The 24,258-nt window shown below is 47.5% G+C and overlaps 1 protein-coding gene across 2 annotated transcripts in view; it reads right to left on the bottom strand.

Moving 5' to 3' along the window:
* The window catches only part of MYH9 (myosin heavy chain 9), a 359,655-nt gene that overhangs the window by 238,999 nt on the left and 96,398 nt on the right, over window positions 1-24,258 (bottom strand). For both annotated transcript variants that reach the window (XM_069231188.1, XM_069231189.1), the window contains exons 4-7: window positions 22,251-22,278; window positions 17,826-17,919; window positions 15,555-15,647; window positions 15,220-15,283 (exon numbers count right to left, since the gene is read on the bottom strand). In XM_069231188.1, the coding sequence (XP_069087289.1) occupies window positions 15,220-15,283; window positions 15,555-15,647; window positions 17,826-17,919; window positions 22,251-22,278 (279 nt within the window). The remainder of the gene's footprint in view (window positions 1-15,219; window positions 15,284-15,554; window positions 15,648-17,825; window positions 17,920-22,250; window positions 22,279-24,258) is intronic.

Below are 24,258 nucleotides of genomic sequence, written 5' to 3'. Positions count from 1 at the left end.
TCAATGTAGTGCATTAATGCTCTTTTGACATCTAATGTATGTAGTGCTCTTTCAGCCACAGAATCTGGCTGTGGGAAAAAAACTGGTAGTTCTACCGTTTGATTTAGATGGAATGGAGAAATAACTTTTGGTAAAAATTTTGGATTAGGTCGTAGGACGACCTTATTTTTATGTATTTGTATAAAAGGTTCCTGTGTTGTGAACGCTTGAATTTCACTTACTCTTCTCAGAGATGTAATGGCGATGAGAAAGGCAACTTTCCAGGTTAGGAATTGTATTCCGCAAGAGTGCATGGGTTCGAAAGGTGGGCCCATGAGTCTTGTTAGGACCACGTTTAGGTTCCATGAAGGAACAGGTGGTGTTCTTGGTGGTATAATTCTTTTAAGACCTTCTATGAATGCTTTGATGACTGGTATCCTATACAAGGAAGTTGAATAGGTAGTCTGCAGGTATGCAGATATTGCTGCAAGGTGTATTTTAATAGAAGAGAAGGCTAGCTTTGCTTTTTGTAAATGGAGCAAGTAATTTACTATATGTTTTGGAGTTGCGTCTAGTGGTTGTATCTGATTATGATGGCAGTAACAAACAAATCTTTTCCACTTACTTGCGTAGCAGTGTCTAGTGGATGGCCTTCTGGCCTGCTTTATGACTTCCATACACTCTTGGCTAAGTTGTAAGTGTCCGAATTCTAGGATTTCAGGAGCCAGATTGCTAGATTCAGCGATGCTGGATCTGGGTGTCTGATCTGTTGGTTGTGTTGCGTTAACAGATCTGGTTTGTTGGGCAGTTTGATGTGGGGTACTACAGATAGATCTAGCAGTGTTGTGTACCAGGGTTGTCTTGCCCACGTTGGTGCTATTAAAATGAGTTTGAGTTTGTTTTGACTCAATTTGTTTACTAGATAAGGGAGGAGAGGGAGAGGAGGAAAAGCGTAAGCAAATATTCCTGACCAGTTCATCCATAGGGCATTGCCTTGGGATTGCTTGTGTGGGTATCTGGACGCGAAGTTTTGGCATTTTGCGTTCTCTTTTGTTGCAAATAAGTCTATTTGAGGTGTTCCCCAGAGTGTGAAGTAGGTGTTCAGAATTTGTGGGTGGATTTCCCATTCGTGGACTTGCTGGTGATCGAGAGAGATTGTCTGCCAGTTGATTCTGGATCCCTGGAATAAACTGTGCTATTAGGCGAATTTGATGGTGGATTGCCCACTTCCATATGTTTTGAGCTAATAAGCTTAACTGCGTTGAATGTGTTCCTCCTTGTTTGTTTAGATAATACATCGTTGTCATGTTGTCTGTTTTGACAAGGATGTATTTGTGGGTTATGATTGGTTGGAAAGCTTTTAGTGCTTGAAAAACTGCTAATAATTCTAGATGATTTATATGCAGTTTTGTTTGATGTATGTTCCATTGTCCTCTTATGTTGTGTTGATTGAGATGTGCTCCCCACCCTGTCATGGAAGCATCTGTTATTACGTACTGTGGCACTGGGTCCTGGAAAGGCCGCCCTTTGTTTAAATTTATACTGTTCCACCATAGAAGCAAGAGGTAAGTTTGGCGGTGTAGGAAGTTGGCTCTGTATGTGCTATTTCAAAGTAAATAATAGCATGCACAGAGTCCAAGGGTTCCCCTTAGAGGTAAAATAGTGGTAAAAATAGATAGTACTAATGCTCTATTTTGTGGTAGTGTGGTCGAGCAGTAGGCTTATCCAAGGAGTAGTGTTAAGCATTTGTTGTACATACACATAGACAATAAATGAGGTACACACACTCAGACAAATCCAGCCAATAGGTTTTGTTATAGAAAAATATCTTTTCTTAGTTTATTTTAAGAACCACAGGTTCAAATTTAACATGTAATATCTTGTTTGAAAGGTATTGCAGGTAAGTACATTAGGAACTTTGAATCATTTCAATTGCATGTATACTTTTCAAGTTATTCACAAATAGCTATTTCAAAAGTGGACACTTAGTGCAATTTTCACAGTTCCTGGGGGAGGTAAGTTTTTGTTAGTTTTACCAGGTAAGTAAGACACTTACAGGGTTCAGTTCTTGGTCCAAGGTAGCCCACTGTTGGGGGTTCAGAGCAACCCCAAAGTCACCACACCAGCAGCTCAGGGCCGGTCAGGTGCAGAGTTCAAAGTGGTGCCCAAAACGCATAGGCTATAATGGAGAGAAGGGGGTGCCCCGGTTCCGGTCTGCTTGCAGGTAAGTACCCGCGTCTTCGGAGGGCAGACCAGGGGGGTTTTGTAGGGCACCGGGGGGGGGGACACAAGCCCACACAGAAATTTCACCCTCAGCGGCGCGGGGGCAGCCGGGTGCAGTGTTAGAACAAGCGTCGGGTTCGCAATGTTAGTCAATGAGAGATCAAGGGATCTCTTCAGCGCTGCAGGCAGGCAAGGGGGGCTTCCTCGGGGAAACCTCCACTTGGGCAAGGGAGAGGGACTCCTGGGGGTCACTTCTGCAGTGAAAGTCCGGTCCTTCAGGTCCTGGGGGCTGCGGGTGCAGGGTCTTTTCCAGGCGTCGGGACTTAGGTTTCAGAGAGTCGCGGTCAGGGGAAGCCTCGGGATTCCCTCTGCAGGCAGCGCTGTGGGGACTCAGGGGGGACAGGTTTTGGTACTCACAGTTGTAGAGTAGTCCGGGGGTCCTCCCTGAGGTGTTGGTTCTCCACCAGCCGAGTCGGGGTCGCCGGGTGCAGTGTTGCAAGTCTCACGCTTCTTGCGGGGAGATTGCAGGGTCTTTAAAGCTGCTCCTTTGGATAAAGTTGCAGTCTTTTTGGAGCAGGTCCGCTGTCCTCGGGAGCTTCTAGTCGTCGTCGAAGCAGGGCAGTCCTCAGAGGATTCAGAGGTCGCTGGTCCCTTTGGAAGGCGTCGCTGGAGCAGAGTTCTTTGGAAGGCAGGAGACGGGCCGGTGAGTTTCTGGAGCCAAGGCAGTTGTTGTCTTCTGGTCTTCCTCTGCAGGGGTTTTCAGCTAGGCAGTCCTTGTTGCAGGAATCTAATTTTCTAGGGTTCAGGGTAGCCCTTAAATACTAAATTTAAGGGCGTGTTTAGGTCTGGGGGGTTAGTAGCCAATGGCTACTAGCCCTGAGGGTGGGTACACCCTCTTTGTGCCTCCTCCCAAGGGGAGGGGGTCACAATCCTAACCCTATTGGGGGAATCCTCCATCTGCAAGATGGAGGATTTCTAAAAGTTAGAGTCACCTCAGCTCAGGACACCTTAGGGGCTGTCCTGACTGGCCAGTGACTCCTCCTTGTTGCTTTCTTTGTTCCCTCCAGCCTTGCCGCCAAAAGTGGGGGCCGTGGCCGGAGGGGGCGGGTAACTCCACTAAGCTGGAGTGCCCTGCTGGGCTGTGACAAAGGGGTGAGCCTTTGAGGCTCACCGCCAGGTGTTACAGCTCCTGCCTGGGGGAGGTGTTAGCATCTCCACCCAGTGCAGGCTTTGTTACTGGCCTCAGAGTGACAAAGGCACTCTCCCCATGGGGCCAGCAACATGTCTCTAGTGTGGCAGGCTGCTGGAACTAGTCAGCCTACACAGACAGTCGGTTAAGTTTCAGGGGGCACCTCTAAGGTGCCCTCTGGGGTGTATTTTGCAATAAAATGTACACTGGCATCAGTGTGCATTTATTGTGCTGAGAAGTTTGATACCAAACTTCCCAGTTTTCAGTGTAGCCATTATGTTGCTGTGGAGTTCGTGTTTGACAAACTCCCAGACCATATACTCTTATGGCTACCCTGCACTTACAATGTCTAAGGTTTTGTTTAGACACTGTAGGGGTACCATGCTCATGCACTGGTACCCTCACCTATGGTATAGTGCACCCTGCCTTAGGGCTGTAAGGCCTGCTAGAGGGGTGACTGACCTATACTTGCATAGGCAGTGAGAGGCTGGCATGGCACCCTGAGGGGAGTGCCATGTCGACTTACTCGTTTTGTTCTCACTAGCACACACAAGCTGGCAAGCAGTGTGTCTGTGCTGAGTGAGGGGTCTCCAGGGTGGCATAATACATGCTGCAGCCCTTAGAGACCTTCCTTGGCATCAGGGCCCTTGGTACTAGAAGTACCAGTTACAAGGGACTTATCTGGATGCCAGGGTCTGCCAATTGTGGATACAAAAGTACAGGTTAGGGAAAGAACACTGGTGCTGGGGCCTGGTTAGCAGGCCTCCGCACACTTTCAATTGTAAACATAGCATCAGCAAAGGCAAAAAGTCAGGGGGCAACCATGCCAAGGAGGCATTTCCTTACAGGCGGTCTATTAACACCAGATCTAGAAGGTGACCCTGTGCTTGAGACCACTGTGAGGCTAGGCACTGTTGTAAGGGCCTCATGTGCAGTCTTGCGTTTGGGACAATGGCTATGCATGAGGACATCATGCCTAGGAGCTGTAGTATTGTTCTTGCTTGTATTGTTTGATTTGGAGACATGTGTTGAATGACTGTTGAAATTGTGAATTCTTTGTGGAGTTGGCGTTGCTACTCCTTTTGTCGTGTCTATTATGGCTGCTAGATATTGCTGTACTTTGCTTGGCTGAATGTTGGATTTTGCAAAGTTGACGGTGAACCCTAGTTTGTAGAGGGTTTGTATGACTTGATTTGTGTGGTTTGAGCATTGTGTGAGCGAACTGGTTTTGATTAGCCAGTCGTCTAGATACGGGAATACATGTATTTGCTGCCTTCTGATGTGTGCAGCGACTACTGCTAGGCATTTTGTGAATACCCTTGGAGCGGTTGTTAAACCGAAAGGCAATACTTTGAATTGGTAATGTATTCCTTTGAATACAAACCTTAGATATTTTCTGTGTGATTGATGTATTGGTATATGGAAATATGCGTCTTTGAGGTCTAGGGTTGTCATGTAGTTGTGTTTTTTGAGCAATGGTAACACTTCTTGTAGCGTGACCATGTGAAAGTGGTCTGATTTGATGAATGTGTTTACTACTCTGAGGTCTAGAATTGGTCTCAGTGTTTTGTCCTTTTTTGGTATCAAGAAGTACAGTGAATAAACTCCTGTGTTTATGTGTGTGCTCGGTACTAATTCTATTGCATTTTTTTGCAGTAGTGCTTGAACTTCTATCTCTAGAAGCTGTGAATGGTGTTTTGATAAATTTTGAGATTTTGGTGGTATGTCTGGAGGGAATTGCAGGAATTCTATGCAATAACCATGTTGGATAATTGCTAGGACCCATGTGTCTGTAGTTATTTCTTCCCATGCTTCGTAATATTGACCTATCCTTCCCCCCCACTGGTGTTGTGTGGGGGGGGTGAGTGACGTGTGAGTCACTGCTTGTTGGTAGTGGTTTTGGGGCTTTGAAATCGTCCTCTATTCCTAGGGAATTGCCCTCCTCTATACTGGCCCCGAAAGCCTCCCCTATACTGTCCCTGGTAGGTGGACGGTGCGGACTGTGAGGTACTGGCTTATGTGGCCTGACCCCGAAACCCTCCTCTAAATGGTGTTTTGCGGAAGGTGGTATAAGATCCTCTGCTCTGCGGGGAGTAGAGTGCGCCCATGGCCTTGGCAGTGTCAGTGTCCTTTTTGAGCTTTTCTATGGCTGTGTCGACCTCCGGACCGAACAGAAGTTTTTCGTTTACTGGCATGTTAAGTACTGCCTGCTGAATTTCTGGCTTGAATCCAGACGTTCTGAGCCATGCGTGCCTACGGATGGTAACCGACGTATTAATGGTCCTTGCGGCTGTGTCTGCTGCATCCATAGAGGAGCGTATTTGATTGTTGGAAATGTTTTGACCCTCCTCAACAACCTGTTTTGCTCTTTTTTGTAGATCTTTTGGGAGATGTTCAATGAGATGCTGCATCTCATCCCAGTGGGCTCTGTCGTATCGCGCTAGCAGCGCTTGTGAGTTTGCGATGCGCCACTGGTTTGCTGCCTGGACAGCGACCCTCTTCCCGGCTGCATCTAACTTTCTGCTTTCTTTATCTGGGGGAGGTGCATCCCCAGAAGTGTGTGAATTTGCCCGTTTTCTGGCAGCCCCTACCACCACAGAATCTGGTGGCAGCTGAGAGGTGATGAATACAGGGTCCGTAGGAGGCGCCTTATACTTTGTCCACTCTAGGCGTTACTGCCCTACTTTTAACTGGCTCCTTGAAGATCTCCTTTGCATGGCGTAGCATGCCTGGGAGCATAGGCAGGCTTTGGTAGGAGCTGTGGGTGGAGGAGAGGGTGTTAAATAAAAAGTCATCCTCTACTTGTTCAGAGTGTAGTTCCACATTATGGAACTGAGCTGCTCTAGCCACCACTTGTGAATAGGCTGTGCTGTCCTCAGGTGGTGATGGCCTAGTTGGGTATGTGTCTGGGCTGTTATCAGACACTGGTGCATCGTACAAGTCCCACGCGTCTTGATCTTGGTCGTCGTGGCTCATGGCGGTGTGAGCTGGCGAATGTGACGGGGTGTAAGTTGGCGAAGCCGGAGTTACAGGCGAGGGAGGAGGTGTTACCGTCTTTGCTGTTTGTTGCTGAGGAGCCTCTCGTGCTACAAACTGAAGTGTTCTTTCTTTTGACAGGTGGAAGGGTACTGATCTTCCCTGTCCCCTGCTGAATAAAGATACGCTTTTGCGTGTGATCCACTTCAGTGGATTGCAGTTCTTGTTCGAATCTGTGTCTTTTCATTTGTGAAGACATAGAATGTTCTTCAGTATAGGAGCCTGAAACTGGGTCTGTTGGTGCTTTTTTCGGCTCCGAAAACCCTGTTGTTTGTTTTTTCGGCTCCGAGGTAACCTTCCTCTTCTTTTGTGCCGAAAAATCTTGGCCTCTATGGTCTTCGGCGCCACTGTCTCGGCGTCGATCCGTGTCGACACCGAACTCTCGGTGTCGATGCTTCTCTTTAGCACTCTCGGTCCCGAGGAGGCTGCGTGCCGGTGTCTCGACCGGAGTCGGACGATCGACACTGAATGGGCCTTTTTCGGTGCCGATTGTTGGTCACCGTGAATTTGGGTTGAGCCATGGCCGGTTGGCAGTGGCGTCCCCGGGGCCTTTTTGCCTTTTTTAATTTCTGATCGACGTCTTACTCACAGTTTTGGTATTGTCGAGTTCGTCGGAGTCTGAATCCTGGATGGAAAAGGATTCCTCCTGTTCCTCTTCTGTCTCGAACTGTCGATGCTCCTTTGGCGTGGACGCCATCTGCAGTCTTCTCGCTCGACGGTCGCGCAGAGTTTTTCGGGACCGGAATGCCCGACAGGCCTCACAGGATTCTTCGCTGTGCTCGGGTGACAGGCACAGGTTACAGACCGAGTGTTGGTCCGTATAGGGATATTTGTTGTGGCATTCAGGGCAGAATCGAAACAGGGTCCGTTCCATCAGCGTTGTTCTCCACGCGGTCGGGCCGACTAGGCCCCGACGGTGTGCCGAAATCTACCCCGAAGGGCACCGAAGCGCTTCGATGTTCAATGCGTCGTCGTATGTGTTTCTCGAACCGGATCGCAACGATACCGTCGAAAATCTTCCGTTTTCAGCTATCTTTCCGTTCCGAAACTCGGAGCGACAGGAACACGTCCGAACCCGATGGCGGAAAGAAAACAATCGAAGATGGAGTCGACGCCCATGCGCAATGAGCACAGAAGGAGGAGTCACTCGGTCCAGTGACTCGAAAACACTTCTTCGAAGAAAAACAACTTGTAACACTCCGACCCAACACCAGATGGCGAGCTATGCAGACCATGTGTATCTACAGCGACAGATGCCATCGAACCTTCTGTTTTGTTTTACTGGTAAGGCCTCCTTGTGACTGTCCTTTGCCTGTGGGTCACTCGAGGGCTCCATCGACTTCTCCTGGACCTTGTTGGTCCCCAAAACTCTGCAAATACTTCTTCAGCTCCCGATTACATTTGCCAGTGCTTTTGGGTGACATGGCTGGTCACGGATCCTCTTGCAATCCAGCAACTGTCGAGGGACAGCTCGTAGACAACTCCTGGGATCTTCTGCAGTTCCTGCACCCCACAGCAGGACTTCTTCCACCGACTTGCAGAAACTTCAGCTCAGGAGGGTGGGCACTGCCACCTGGACACCTCCAAGTGTGCTGGACTGTGCCCCCTTCCTTTGCAGGTCCTGCCCATCCGGAGTCAGTCCCTGGGTTCCACCGGCCTGGTCCGCACGACTGGCAGCAGCTGGGCAAAGGTATTATCCACTGACTTCAGAGCGAGTCCCCTCTGCATCCGGGTCCCCAGGCGTAGGTACTCTGTCTTCTGGGTATCCTGGGGTGGGTTCCACTCCAACCTTCCTCGTCTGCTTGTTTCCTCAGGGTCCGCTGGGAAGGGTCCTGAATACCATGAACTCCAACCACCACTCTGTTAGTCTATGGGGCAAGTGGGTGGGCAACTACCTGGTTGCTGAGGACACTTACAGTACTTACCTCAGGTGTTTCTATCTGCCCCGGTCCCTAGCTAACTACCACTTACCTTGGTCGAATACATATACACACACATATATATAGATAGATACACCAATGTTAGTCTAGTGGTAATGCTGTAAAAGTCTCCTTTATTTCTGCAACACTTGTGTAGTTTGTGAGTTACTGTCTGACTACTGTAATATTGCAAGTGCTTTACATTCCTCCTGGATAAGCTTCAGCTGCTCGCCTCAGTTACCCCTAGAGAGCTTTTGCTATCTGGACACTTATTCACTATCAAGGATTGCCTGGATTCAGTATAGGGTGCCACGCCGTAGATGTACCCCATAAAACTAAGCAGGCCTCCTACAAAGGGGATGTTTATTGCAGAGTATTCTCTGGACTACAAAAGCCCTAAGCGAGGCATTCCTGTGTACAGAAGCAGCCATACACAGCTACCTACTGGCTGTGTCTGATTAATCAAATGCAGACCTGAGACAGGTGTTTGCGATTGTTTTGCCCTCCTGGAGCAGTTTGTTTTTTAACTCTTCTGGTAAGGGCTGCAAAAGTTAACTCATTTCATCCCACTCCTGGTGAAATTGTTTGAGCATTTGAGCTGGCTTGACGCACTGTGCCACAACTAACCTCTTTCTCCCTTCCATATTCAAGCTCTTGCTTTCCTGGGGGGTAGTTTTAGGAAAGTACCCTCTTTTTGGTAGCCCATAAATGGCCTAACGGTGTCCCCATATAAGTCCCTAGTATATGGTACCTAGGTAACCAGGGCATTGGGGCAACAGGGGTTCCCCCCCATGGAGTGCTGCATGTATTGTGACACCCATGGGGCTCATGCAAAATGTGTGTGGAGGCCTGCCACTGCAGCCTGCGTGAAAGGGTGTGTGCACCCTTCCACTACAGGTCATTGCACCAGGTCACTACAAGTCATCCCTATGGCAGGCCCTCCTAGCCCAGAGGGCAGGATAGAAGTACCTCTGTGTGAGGGTACCCCTGCACCAGCAGATGTGCCCCCATGAACTCCACTTCCATGGACTTCATGAGTGCGGGGAAACCATTTTACCTGTGTACTGCACATAGGTCACTAAGTCCAGCTACTTAATGGTAACTCCGAACCTGGGCATATTTGGTATCAAACTTGTTTGAATCATACCCCAATATTGTTGCCCAGTATTGCTTGTATGATTCCTTAGAAGACCCATAGCCATGCTCCTACCACTTTGCAGGGTTTTCCCATGCAGCCTGCACTGCTGCCATCCTACAGACAAGTTTCTACCCTCCTGCTGCTTGAACAGCTCAAGCCCAGGAAGGAACAAACAAAGGATTACCTTTTGGAGAGGGAGGCAACACCCTCACCATTTGGAAAAAAATATGTTACATGGCTTGGGAAAGGTAGCCTCCCCCAAGACACTGGTATGCTTTGAAGGGCACATTTGGTGCCCTCCTAGCATAAACCAGTCTGCACCGGTTCAGGGACCTTCAGTCTCTGTTCTGGTGCTAAACTGGACAATGAAAAGGGGAGTGACCATTCCCCTGTCCATCACCATCCCAGGGGTGGTGCCCAGCGCTCTTCGAGGTGGCCACTTTCTGCCATCTTGAATCCAAGGTGGACAGAGGCCTCTGGGAGCATCTGGGTGGCCAGGTCAGGCAGGTGACGTCACCGACCCCCTACTAGTAAGTGTTCACCTTGCTAGGTGACCAATCCCCCTTCCAGGGATATTTAGGGTCTCCCTCTTGGGTGGGTTCCTTAGATTCAAAGTGCAAGATTCCAGCAGGACTCCTCTGCAACCTTTACTTCAACTTCTGACCACTGGAACTGCAACTGGACTTCAAAGGAACCTACAATCTGCAGCGCCAGCAATGACTTCGCTCTGCAACATGGTTTCTTCGGCTCCTTCTAGCAACCTCAGTATTTCCCCGGCTGTGCATCCTCTGAGGGCATCAAGTCTGCAGTCTGCACCAGGAAGCAAGAAGGAATCTCCCTTGGAGTGAAGGAGTCACTCCCCCGCATCTGCAGGCACCAACTGCAACGACAACCAGCTGCATGGTCCTCTCTCCTGCAACTCCGTGGATCCTGCAACACAGGTGGTGGTCCTGAGTGGTTCCCTACTTCCCCTCTACCAGCTTTCCAACTTTGGAGGTGGTGAGCCTTTGCCTCTCGTTGCAGGACATTACCCCTGTGCACTGCAACTCTTGCAGCTACCAAGCCTTGTTGAGGGATCTTCAGGCTCCAATTAGCCCCAGCCTCCAGCACTAATTATACAACGAGTGGTCTTGTGCCTGCTGCTCCAGCGACGTGGGACTCCTTTCCAGGTATGCTGAGTGGGCCTCACTGCGACTTCTGTGCCTGTGAATTGCCTGTGGGGGCTGCATCCACAACTTCTTGCTCTCCCGACTGCTGGGGAATGCCTGGGACTCCCCTCCCTGGGTTGAGTTCTCTTGGACTTTCCTGGTCCCCAACAGCTCTGCAACTACTGTTCTGGGACTCTGGTCTTTGCCAAGGCTTTACTACTGACTGCAACTCTTCTTCTGATGTGGGACATTGACTGCATCACTCAAACTCTTCCTCTACTCCTGTGCTGCATAGCCGACTCCTAGTATTAACCATCAACCTCGTACTGCATGTCCAGAAGGGTGGACAGTGGCTCCTGCCCCAACCGGACACTTCAACTGGAACTGGACTTAGTCCCCTTCATTTGCAGGTCCTCTTCTGTCTGGAGACATCTTCTGTTTCTTGCAGTCTTGCACAGTCCTTTCACAAAGTTTTTCTGAGGGTTTGGGAAAAAAACAAGGGGGGGCACTCTGATACTTACTTTTTGGGGTTCCTAGTTCCTCAAGTTCCCCTCTACAGATTCCAGGTACCTCGGTTGGGGTTCATCATTTGCATTCCTTTTTTAGTATATGGTTTGGGCTCCCCGTAGGGTCACTATTGTTATTGCACTGTTTTCTATTACTTTCCATGCTCGTTCCTGACAACTAACGTGTATATAATAGTGTAGGAAGTTGTCTCTGTATGCACTATTTCAAAGTAAGGAATAGTATGCACAGAGTCCAAGGGTTCCCCTTAGAGGTAAGATAGTGGCAAAAAGAGATAATACTAATGCTCTATTTTGTGGTAGTGTGGTCGAGCAGTAGGCTTATCAAAAGAGTAGTGTTAAGCATTTGTTGTACATACACAGGCAATAAATGAGGAACACACACTCAAAGACAATTCCAGGCCAATAGGTTTTGGTATAGAAAAATATATTTTCTTAGTTTATTTTAAGAACCACAGGTTCAAATTCTACATGTAATACTTTGCATGAAAGGTATTGTAGGTAAGTACTTTAGGAACTTTGAATAATCATAATAGCATATATACTTTTCAAATAAAACACATATAGCTATTTTAAAACTAGACACTTAGTGCAATTTTCAACAGTTCCTGGGGGAGGTAAGCATTTGTTAGTTTTTGTAGGTAAGTAAACCACCTACGGGTTCAAGTTTGGGTCCAAGGTAGCCCACCGTTGGGGGTTCAGAGCAACCCCAAAGTTACCACACCAGCAGCTCAGGGCCGGTCAGGTGCAGGGTTCAAAGTGGTGCCCAAAACACATAGGCTTCAATGGAGAAGGGGGTGCCCCGGTTCCAGTCTGCCAGCAGGTAAGTACCCGCGTCTTCGGAGGGCAGACCAGGGGGTTTTGTAGGGCACCAGGGGGGACACAAGTTAGCACAGAAAGTACACCCTCAGCAGCACGGGGGCGGCCGGGTGCAGTGTGCAAACACATGTCGGGTTTGTAATAGGGATCAATGGGAGACCAAGGGGTCTCTTCAGCGATGCAGACAGGCAAGGGCGGGGGCTCCTCGGGGTAGCCACCAGCTGGGCAAGGGCGAGGGCCTCCTGGGGGTCACTCCTGCACCTGAGTTCCGATCCTTCAGGTCCTGGGGGCTGCGGATGCAGGGTCTTTTCCAGGCGTCTGGATCTGAGAGTCAGGCAGTCGCTGTCAGGGGGAGCCTCGGGATTCCCTCTGCAGGCGTTGCTGTGGGGGCTCAGGGGGGACAACTTTGGTTACCCACAGTCTCGGAGTCGCCGGGGAGTCCTCCCTGAAGCGTTGTTTCTCCACCAGTCGAGTCAGGGTCGCCGGGTGCAGGGTAGCAAGTCTCACGCTTCTGGTGGGAAACGCCCTTTGGAAACAAAGTTGCAGTCTTGGGTGAACAGGGCCGCTGTTCTCTGGAGTTTCTTGGTCCTTTTAGAGCAGGGCAGTCCTCTGAGGATTCAGAGGTCGCTGGTCCTGGGGAAAGCGTCGCTGGAGCAGTTTTCTTCCGAAGGGGGGGAGACAGGCCGGTAGAGCTGGGGCCAAGGGAGTTGGTGTCTCAGTCTTCTCTGCAGGGTTTTTCAGCTCAGCAGTCTTCTTCTTAGGTTGCAGGAATCTGAGTTCCTAGGTTCTGGGGAGCCCTTAAATACTAAATTGGAGGGCGTGTTTAGGTCTGGGGGGGTTAGTAGCCAATGGTTACTAGCCCTGAGGGTGGGTACACCCTCTTTGTGCCTCCTCCCAAGGGGAGGGGGTCACATTCCTATCCCTATTGGGGGAATCCTCCATCTGCAAGATGGATGATTTCTAAAAGTTAGAGTCACCTCAGCTCAGGACACCTTAGGACACCTTAGGGGCTGTCCTGACTGGCCAGTGACGACTCCTTGTTATTCTCATTATTTCCTCCGGCCTCGCCGCCAAAAGTGGGGCTGTGGCCGGAGGGGGCGGGCAGCTCCTCTAGCTGGAGTGCCCTGTGGTGCTGGAACAAAGTGGGTGAGCCTTTGAGGCTCACCGCCAGGTGTTACAGCTCCTGCCTGGGGGAGGTGATAGCATCTCCACCCAGTGCAGGCTTTGTTACTAGCCACAGTGACAAAGGCACTCTCCCCATGTGGCCAGCAACATGTCTCGAGTGTGGCAGGCTGCTAAAACCAGTCAGCCTACACGGGTAGTTGGGTAAGGTTTCAGGGGGCACCTCTAAGGTGCCCTCTGGGGTGTATGTTACAATAAAATGTACACTGGCATCAGTGTGCATTTATTGTGCTGAGAAGTTTGATACCAAACTTCCCAGTTTTCAGTGTAGCCATTATGGTGCTGTGGAGTTCGTGTTTGACAGACTCCCAGACCATATACTCTGATGGCTACCCTGCACTTACAATGTCTAAGGTTTTGCTTAGACACTGTAGGGGCACAGTGCTCATGCACTGGTGCCCTCACCCATGGTATAGTGCACCCTGCCTTAGGGCTGTAAGGCCTGCTAGAGGGGTGACTAATCTATACTGCATAGGCAGTGTGAGGTTGGCATGGCACCCTGAGGGGAGTGCCATGTCGACTTACTCGTTTTGTCCTCACCAGCACACACAAGCTGGCAAGCAGTGTGTCTGTGCTGAGTGAGGGGTCTCCAGGGTGGCATAAGACCTGCTGCAGCCCTTAGAGACCTTTCCTGGCACCAGGGCCCTTGGTACCAGTTACAAGGGACTTACCTGGATGCCAGGGTGTGCCAATCGTGTAAACAAAGGTACAGGTTAGGGAAAGAACACTGGTGCTGGGGCCTGGTTAGCAGGCCTCAGCACACTTTCAAATCAAAACATAGCATCAGCAAAGGCAAAAAGTCAGGGGGTAACCATGCCAAGGAGGCATTTCCTTACAGGGTGACCCTGTAGAAAGGGTAAATTTCCAACAGAAACACATTACAATGAACTAAGTACCCAAAACTTTAGTTTTACACCAAACACAAGTGCAGGTACATATGTATAATGATTGACAGAGGCGGTTTTATTCATAATTCAAGTGTTTACTAAACCTTTCAACAGCACTGCAAAAACAGCAGCAAGGTGCAGAACTGAAGGAGTTGTAACTTAGATCCTGACTTCAACAGCTTCCGGGCCAAAGCAATCTTAACTTAAGCATGGGATTTCTGTGCAGCCAGCATTCAGATTTTTGGGAGCCCCAAATTAGAAAGTTCCAGCACCTGCATCGCACCCTTTATTTCAGTTAAGTCATCTCTTGACTCAAACATGATCAACCTGCTCTCAAGCAAGTTTCCACGGGGACTTGAGGCAATATGGTCCATTTTCTCCAATCTAAGACGTGCAATGTTTGTCCTGGAAGGGTTTCTCAAGTACAGGATGGTCCAAAGTCCCATAGGAGCAATGTTACTTGGGCAAAAACTAAAGCGGGGAAGTAAAATGCCCATTGGTCTTAATTTTAGTGCAGCAACCACTTCAAGTAATGTTCACTACAGCTAGTAGCTAGATGAACGGTGTGGAAATTCTCAGACTGACTCGATTTTCCAGATCCACTGCAAGAGAGGGAGACACTCATCCAAGAAGTTCCACAAAAGTTTATAGTACTGTACAGACCGCTTTTCTAACACCAACAAAGAAACAAACTTTTCTAGGGACCGATTAACCGTAGATTGGAATGATAGTCTCAAAGTCCACAAACCTACTGTAGTTGTACAGTTGCAGAGAGCTTTGATTACCAGAAGAGCGGTATCACAACTAGTCTTTCCCAGATACCAAGAAGGCATGTACACACACTGCCTAACAGATCCATTTCTTATTGGTACAAGGTGGTCACAACCAAGGGCAGAGTGGTAATTTCTCTCATTAGGCATTTATCCATAGGGCTAGAGCCACTGTAGGCCAGTTTTCAAGGTTGAGGGCTATGAACTGTCCCAAGAGCCCCAGGAAATCAAGACAGAAAGGAAGTGGAGCCGATTTTAGCATTCTTTGCATGGTTGCTTTTGGTTCCCAATATGGTCATATTTTTTTTTTATTTTTACTTCAGACTTGAAATTCAGGTGCCCCCCCCCCCCCATTACCAAATCAAAGAACAGAAATTAAAACAAATAATTAATAATAAAGGATACAGGTCTCAATGTTTGCTCCAACTATGTAGCCGTTCACATCAAAGTTGATGCGGATGAATTTACCCTGTGGAGGGTAAGAGGAAAAAAAAGTGGCGTTATGATAGCTTAAGACATAAGACTTAATTTAAGGTGGAGGAGACTTCTAATGCAGCAGAAGCAAATAAGCACTAGGGTGTTGCAGATCATAATGAACAGCCTACAAAGACTATGGATGCAATGCGAGGACAGCATTAAGGCAACAAAAACCCCACCGAGTATTACACTGTCAGTTTTACTAAGGTGGCGCCTGGTAACAGGACCAAGTTAGAGGACTTGTTGATAGCCAGAACACTCACAAATCTGGAGGAGTTGTCGTTCTTCACGGTCTTTGCATTTCCAAAAGCCTCAAGGATGGGGTTGGCCTGCAGCAGCTGCCGTTCCAGTTCTCCCTGCAGAAAAAGAAAATGGACTCAGACTACACCGATGGCAGAATAAAACTGACATGCTGGACAGAGAAGGACGACAGGAAAAATCATTAACCAGAATACAATAAAGCTAAGAAAAACTAGCAGGTAATGGGAAACAGCAAAAGCATCTGCAGTCAGACTTGCAGGGCTATGATGGAAAAGTAGCATACGAGAACACAAGACTACAAAACTATCTAAAAATGTTGAACTAACATAAAACTTTTATACTGCACCCAACAACTGGCTGAGCTGTGGGTTTCTCTGTGGCACTTCATCTGTGCCGATTCAAACACTGGCGGACACCAGGGGACCTAAAAAGCGACCGGACATCAAACCCTATGGTTGAACTCGTGACTATCTGGTGTATCACAGTGCGAATCAGCATAGCTTGAGACCAATTAATCAAGGCTACAGCACCGAATGAAGTTGCATTAGTATTGCTGAAACATCAGGGTGCCATCAGTCTATATCCCGTACCTCGATCAGAATTGTAAAGTTAGCAGGAGGTGGTCTAAATCGAGAATATCATGGCGCACGCCAAGCAGGCTTCAACACTTCTTACTGCTCCCCACAGCAGAAGGCCTAAATCATCGGTCAGATTCGGAAAACTGGAAGACGCCTGATCCCAGTATAAAGCACGTCACTCCCCGGTGGCTAGAATCCAAATGTACAGTAGCTAGCACCAGAAGAGCTTTCAACACAACCTAATGTGCCCAACACCCGAAGGAGATGTAAACAAACACTTACACAGAGGAGCCTTAAAACCCAAAGAGAGCACTTAAGGCTAGGCTGACGCTCAAACCAACATACAACATTAAGCAGCCAGTGGTGCTATACACAATGTACAACACCAACACACCTCACACCAGACTTAGACCAACCCAAGAATACAGCACATCACAGGGGACGGTTCATTATTTGCCCTCCTCACACTGACTAAACATTCAGGGCTCTTTGCTTACGTCACCCAAGGCTACACTGCACACAGAGCACAACATGCACAGAGAGCAAAGGCGGTTTATGTGCTTTAACCAAATATAACAAAAAAGTCGGTCATGAGAACATAAACTTTCGCAGCGCCCTGTCGAACCTCAAAGCCACAAAGGGAGGTTCACAATGTGGAAATTAAGTTAGTCTAAAATAGGACAAAGCTACTGCTCTGGCCAAGTTCTAGAGTCACAATCCAGGACCCATTTGATAGCAACCCACCCCCCACCGACGCAGAAAGTGTTAGACAGGCTCTTCTGCGATGAGAAACCAAACCGAACCCTCATGGGGCTGTCCACCAACGCACTCCCCACATCTGCTTTCAATCGCAAGTTCAGGAGTTGGAACAGAACATGAAGGTCAGGCAGGCCCTGCTTCTCCCTGAATGGGGTAGTGGATGCGAAATGAAGTACCAGACTTCACTGAGCTCAGGAGTGTAATTGGACAGCTCCGTGAAAGTAATAAGCATACATAAACTGCAGCTCAAACTCGAAATCGGTTCTGAAGGGATAAAAGGCGACGTAATCTGGTTATGGCTAGAGTCTACAACTCCTTGGCATCCCCTACACACCAACTACCTCCCAATGAACAGTACTCTCACCTAGCTCATCTAAATGGCCCGTGTGCAGCTCCCACAGACAGCCTGAGCTGCAGATAGTAAACACTGGTTTCTATTCAGCAATTTGAGAATTTAAGATGTCTACTTCCCTTGACCTGCTAGAAGGCACATTGCTACAAATCCCATGATTACCAAACGCAGTTTTGAAAGAGTAAAGACGGAACTTGCCAGACCCCAGAGAAGAATCACAGCCAGGGTAGTCGACTTACTGAGTCCTTTTAATACAATGTTAAATATTTGTCGTGATTGGTAATGCAAGAGTACTTTTACTCTGAACCGCAGGATTGTGGCCCATATTTTGCAGATCCCTGATGCACTGCAAACCTGCCAAAGAATGCTAACCTTGTGGTTAAATATAAACCTAAGTAAATCTGAGTTAGGGTGCGACACCAACAGAGCTGCTTCAAGAAAAGACTGAGGCTGTTGGAGGGTCAGCCTTCAGATGTGTCACAGCTAGCCCACACTAGAACCAGGGTCCACCTTCTACAGCAGAACCCCTGCAAGCAAGCAGCTAGTCTCTTCTTGAGGCTCCATAGAGACCATTTTAATCTCACCTGGTCTTTCTTGCTCTTGTGCGAGGAGGCAACGTGGGCGAGGTACTGAATCACCTTCTTGGTGTTCTCCGTTTTACCTGCTCCAGATTCCCCGCTGCAAAAGAAAAGCACAGTATTTCAGACAACGGGACAGAAAACACCACCAACCAACATCAACTTGACTCTAGCCCTAGAAGCTGCTGGGTTCTTTTTTTTTTATTCTTAGATTGTTCAAGATTATAGTTGGGTGTGGCAGCACAACATGAGGCTAATAAAGCACAATATATGTACAAGCTCACGTGCAAAAACTACCCAATTTAGTCAAAAGGTAATGTGCCTGTAACCCTGCGGTATGGTGTGATGGTCTGTATAAAGATGCCAAGGACCAATGCTTCAAGTCAAGAAAGGCAGCCATTTTAGGAGTGTCATTTGCTCATTAAATGGACTACAAAAAACCCTACTGGCTGTAATGGAGCACTGAAGGTTTCATAACAAACCTGAGTGCGCAAGTCCCTCTATTGTGGCTCAGATGCAATTTTGCAGATTACACTGCACTATCACTGCTACAGGCAAGAAACTTTGTCCTCCAGCCTGGCATCTTGGATACACATGAAACAAGTTAGTGCTGCATGCTGACAGATTTGTATGGCATACACTGGTTCGTCAATTAAATGGTTCATCCTTGAATCAGTCTAAAACATGTCTAACAATATCCCCACATTATGGATCAGCCTATGATGTAGACATTCACACGACACTGGAATGTACCCTAGTGGGCCCCTTCAAAATAACACGGTCTGAAAGCTGGAGAATGAGCTAATTTTTCTTATAACTTGTTAGCCCTAACACGGTTTTCAATATTCCCAACTAATTTGGCACCTTACCTACCTCAAACAAGACTGCAACCCACCTCTCGGAGCACTGCACAACCCACAGTCCCTCTGCAGGCACCTTCAGGTGACATGGCTGTGACCAATGGCAAAGTAAATGTTGGGAGGTTGATGGGAATAAAAAAGCATGGAGTCCGAGTAAACCAGTATGTCTTGGAAAATATTTTATTTCTGTCCTGACTCGTTTTCCTAGTGGTTACCCGGCACAGTAAAACTAAGAGGAATCTGCATTGCACAGCCACAATCTTAAGGAAAAGCAGTTCGTAAGATCAACCATCAAACATTACTTGGGAACTCTCAAGAGCACAGTGCTAATAGCAAAATGTGTGAGAAATGCATATGATGCAACAACAATGTTATCAGAAAGGGACATGACAGCAAAATGTCACTGAAGCTGGCCCTGCAGTGGAAGACTGAACAAACAGAAGAGGTCACCCTATTGTTCCAGAATGGTGTTAGGTACAATGTGTGATGCACTTGGCAGTAGTGGTATTGAAGGTCTTTCAGCTGTTGCCTGTGGCACTGAGGCAAAGTAATTCAATGTTAAGATGCAAGTCATGGTTAGGCAGAATCTCAAGAGCTGAGGTGATAGAAGCGCACACCAAGATCACTGGGCAATTACTAAGACGAAAGATGGGTCTGGAGAGCCACTAGGCCCAGTGCTTTAAAAGAAAATGTATTAGTGTGGGTGCTATTTGGAGTACCTCTTTGCTCTTACGAAGTGCCAGTACTCATCAATTGTAATGTGTATAAACACAGTTAAGTGCAGGTACTCTCCCCTTCAAATTGAAGTAGTGCAGGGACTCCGTACCAGACAGCACCTGATCATTTAGAGCGCCGACTCTACCCCAATGAAATCACCCTATTGTATGGTGGTGAGGAATACAGGACCTGCTCACGTCTGCAGCAGAGAATGGTCAGGAAAGCAGATTTAGATCACACAAGACCAAAAAGGTACATCCTACACATACCAGGTTGCAAACTAACAGGGTCTTGTCAAATTCAGTCAGGTCTCTTGAAGGTGCTGTTGCAGAGCTGCTTCTGCTGAAAGGCAGCCACGAGGGCCAGCAGCCAGATGAACAAGCGTGGCAGCATCTTGTAATGAAAATGTGGTTTTCCCCAGGATAAACGGAATGTAGTGCTAAATCCTGACTCGCCAATACCCCGGTGCACACCTAGTGGTGGAGATAATCTTAATTTAAGGCAGTACCAGCTCCCACAGCCTAGTCATTTACACCAGAACTCCAAACAGTACCAACTGACCATCCTTTCCCTGTAGGGTAAAACTATCTGGCTTAAACCTCAGACAAGTCAAATCAGAAGCGCTGTGCTCCTGAGGCAGACATTACAAGTGATTTATCAATCCACAAGAATCAATTGTGGATCATCAGACAGATTCTTATACAGTATAAATTGTCAGAACAGAAAAGCCTTACAATTTCAATAATTCAGTGTTTGTTCACCTCTGCTCCCACTGCACACACACCAATGGTTTTAATGACCGCTTCATATGGAAGGTAGTAGAGATTGAGGGAATTGTGGGCTTCTGAGGTGTCTACACAAAAAGGGTAGGGTGCCAAGAAATCCTGCTCACGCAGATGAGCGAGACCTAATATTTTCAATAATCCAATGTGTCAGATCCTTTGAGTCCAAGTATCACTATAGCTTGGTACTATCTGTAGGTGTGAATTACCTCAGGTACATGGTTATCCAAAGTCAAAGCACTTCTAGCCACTGCATGGCCATCTACTGGTGATTTTCACGCCACTAATCAATGGCAGATGTGATTCCTTGCTCCAAGCCATCAACAAATTATTTTACTACCACATCCTGCCCTCGCTTGTGACCTGGGGAGGCGTATCTTCTACACAAGCCGTAGGGTAGAGTTGCATTCAAGTCATTGAGTGACTTTCGCTGTACTAGGACTTCAGTCAAGTACTTACACTGGAACAGTCTTTAAGGAACTAATTTTTTTGTACTTGAAGGTTCAGTACACGCATTTCAGCAAAAACCTCTCGGAAGTTGATTCAATCAAAAACGGTCTTTATTTTCAGTTAAACTTCCATTGACTTCTGCAATACACGAGTGTTTTTATCAGTGTAAAATATTTTGTAAGTAACTGGAAATCTAACCTACCATGCCTGAACTACTACCTAGCCTTTGACCACAGACCTCTTAAAACTAATCTAGCCCCAACATTGTTCTTGACCCTTTGCCTAACCTGGACCATAAAACTAAACCAACCATAACGAGGGCTAATTAACACCTTAACCCAGGCCCTGACAGACTGGGTGTTTCCCAAACTCTAAATGAGCTCATTAATGCATCTAAGGCCATTAGCCTTTTCCCGTGTTCTCTATGAAGAGCATTTCAATTGCTGTTCAGTCACTTTCGGTGGCAATTCACTAATAACTAAGTCTACTCCTAATGGCCTATTCCATTACTTTCAAATTAAAAGTTCAGAGGGGAGAGGCAGACTAGCTGGCCTACCCCAGACCTAGTGTTAGATCAGACACTGGGATCGTGTGGGAGTGTATGGCCTGGGAATTTCCTAGGATAGGAGGCGCGCTGCTGTCAACACCAGGGACCTGGTAATCAACTGAAAGAGCCAGGAAAGTTTGTTTCAAGAGGCAAGGCCTCCTGGGCAGAGGGAAAAGGAAAAGGTCACATTTTTCAAATTCACCTTATATAATGACCAAGTACTGCTCGATTTAAAGGCAGATTCTGGTGATTGATGACCCCTCCGAATGGGAAGGAGTCTTGCAGTCCTGTATGGATCAAGAAGGGCATTCTTGGAGGGAGGAGGTCAGTCTGATCCCTAGCTATCCCCATGATTCATCATTTCTGTCAATGTGCGCTAAATCTAAAGAAATTTTTATTCATATGGAAACCTCATTAAACCGACGTGTGAAATCTTAGAGTGCATATGTGATTAGGCCTAATCAGCACTTCTCAGAAATGATCCAACAGTTGCAATCGTTTTAGAGATGTTGCAGTGGTACATCTCTGCAACATAATCTACTCCTTAAATAAATGTCCAACACATCAGCTTTTGAGCTAGAAGAACTATCCTCAACCCTCCTTTTGTTGGACTACATTTAATGGATTGACCAAGGCAAATATCTGAGGCGGCACTGCTACTGCCTCCACAAAAAAAAAAAAAAAATCATTAGGAGGCAAAAATGAAGCAAGAAACTAGGAGAAGCAGAGGTGTAAGGAGGTACTGTCAGGCAAAGGTATAAGGCAAGTCCCAAGTTAAGAGGTAGAGAAACCAAGGGAAACATAGGGTATCGGTGGTGGTAGAGAACAAATGCAATATGACGCGGTGCTTCAGGAAAGAGTTAGAAAAGGGGAGTAAGGCAGGCTCGGGCATGGTAGGGGAAGAACACAAAGTGAAACCGAGACAAGGAGGGCGTAGCAGCTAAGAAGAGAAGCCTGACAAGGAAAGAACACATGGCAGCTGCTGTGGCAGACAGGCCCTCCCACTGGAATCTCTCAACCTTGCCACTGCTGCGACTGCTCATTGGGAGGATTAACAATGAAATGAGTTACTCACGTGCAGAGGATGGACTGGTCTTCCCGGTCTGAAAGAGAAGAGAAAGCGGTGAAGCAGTAAGAACGACCAGCACTTTCCAAAACTCTTCTCGGTGACAAATAACCACCCCGCCCCACAGGCAATGCACACCCCACAAGCAGCCAGAATACAGAGGCAGCTCGTCACCTGTGACATTCGAAGGAGCAACTTCACATGAAGGCACTAGAAGTTCGGCCCTCCTCATCCAGTACCAATAGATTCGACATCGGTATGAACACAAAAAGTGTTATCATGCCTAGAAAGAGGTTCGCATCAGGCCGCCCATCTTTGGTACTAGGACATTCAAATGTAATGTATTGTTCTGCGCAGCATTGTTCGGACACACTGCAGCCACTTCAGAGCAATAGGCTCATGCACACCCTTTCTGCGCACTGCAGGAGGAGTGATTGGCGCGGGTGTGGGATATGGCCAGAAGGACAGAATACCAACCAAAATTATTCTAGGCATCTTTCAAACCGAATAACCCTTCAGTAACTCCCACCACCCAAAACGAGGAATTCTATACTTTAAAATGGTATAGCTGAGGCCCACATAGCTTTGGTCCTAAACTCGCACGATCCCTGACCGGGGACACACCTTCAGCAGCCGTTTCAGATCACTGACGTTTATATGACGGTTACAGCTACAACAGCATCAGGTGGAGAGGCTCAGGGCGGCACGCGAATAGGAAAAGTGACAAGACCCCAGCTGGTCCAATCATTCATGTACAGCACTGTCACCAGCACCTTCGTAACCCTTACCAGTCTAGAGATGCAGGCAATTCAAGTTTCTTGGTTAAATATAAACCCGAAATAGTGGGTCCAGAATAATACAGCTCAAAATTAACATTTAGTACTAAATGGCTAGTCCAAGAGAAGCCAGCCGGTGAAGTTGTGGGCGCCCTGAATAATCTAGCCTCCAAGACGCCTTAGAGCAGAGGTCTTCAAACTGGGGGGCGGGCCCCCCTAGGGGGGCTTCAAGTGATCTCGGGGGGACGCCAGGCACTGGCCAAAAGAAGCATTGTACAGATAACATACCTTTGTTTTAAGCAGAAGCTTGTTATTGCATTTTTTTTTTTTAAGGAAACAGTACTTAACTGCAATGTTTAAATAGGTCTAGGTATATTTAAACATTGCCATCTTTATAAAACAATTGTGAAAAATTCTGAGGGGGGGCCCAATGATTTTTTTTTCAATTATAAATAAAAATTAAGTTTAAGATATATGCATTTGGGATTGTAACTTGGCCCCAGAAGATTCTAGCACTTTAACCTCTTTAACTAGAAAGCAGTTAGAGCCAGTCATCCTAAAAGGTACAGCACCAGTTCGACTTAATGACCTTCTGCAGCAAGGCTGTGACTTTACTACCCTGAAAGCGAAGTGCGTAAAGAGAATCACTTCTCTACCCTGGACACCCCTTTAAGCACTTTAGTACTCGGTGCAGGTTTCAGTTTTCCCTACCCTCTCCCTCCACAGCTGTGAATCTGTTCAAGGAAGCAGCACACCTCAAAGCCCGAGGATGCTTTGAGACACTAGGCCTCAAAGCCCGAGGATGCTTTGAGACACTAGGCCTCAAAGCCAAGAGAGCGGACGAAAAGTCAAGCGGGAAAAATGCTCTAGTCGCGTTGCGGCATGTACAAGCAGGCGATCAGATGCCTCAAAGAGAATAATCATGACATCTTTTCAGATTTTCAACGTTTTAACTCGAAGGGTATGTTTCCAATGAAGCATCACAATGAGTGATGCAATTTAAAATGGCAGTCCAACTCTGTGGCCCTCCGTTCAAGTGTGGGCGTAATTCCTCAATTTACAAGAGCAAAGCAAGTAAAAGACAAACATACAGCATCGCATCTTAATGCCAGGGAGGCAGCAAAACCCATGCAGGTGCCTTCCTGGCACCGGTTCAAAAATCACTCTAGATCTCCACATACCACTCGAGAAGCACCACATGCCAGCGGAGTGCAGCCATGAACTCCACGACAAGTAGGTCA

The sequence above is a fragment of the Pleurodeles waltl genome, chromosome 4_2 (genome assembly GCF_031143425.1).
Source record: "Pleurodeles waltl isolate 20211129_DDA chromosome 4_2, aPleWal1.hap1.20221129, whole genome shotgun sequence".
NCBI lineage: Eukaryota > Metazoa > Chordata > Amphibia > Caudata > Salamandridae > Pleurodeles > Pleurodeles waltl.
This window is presented reverse-complemented; position numbering and strand designations above follow the sequence as displayed.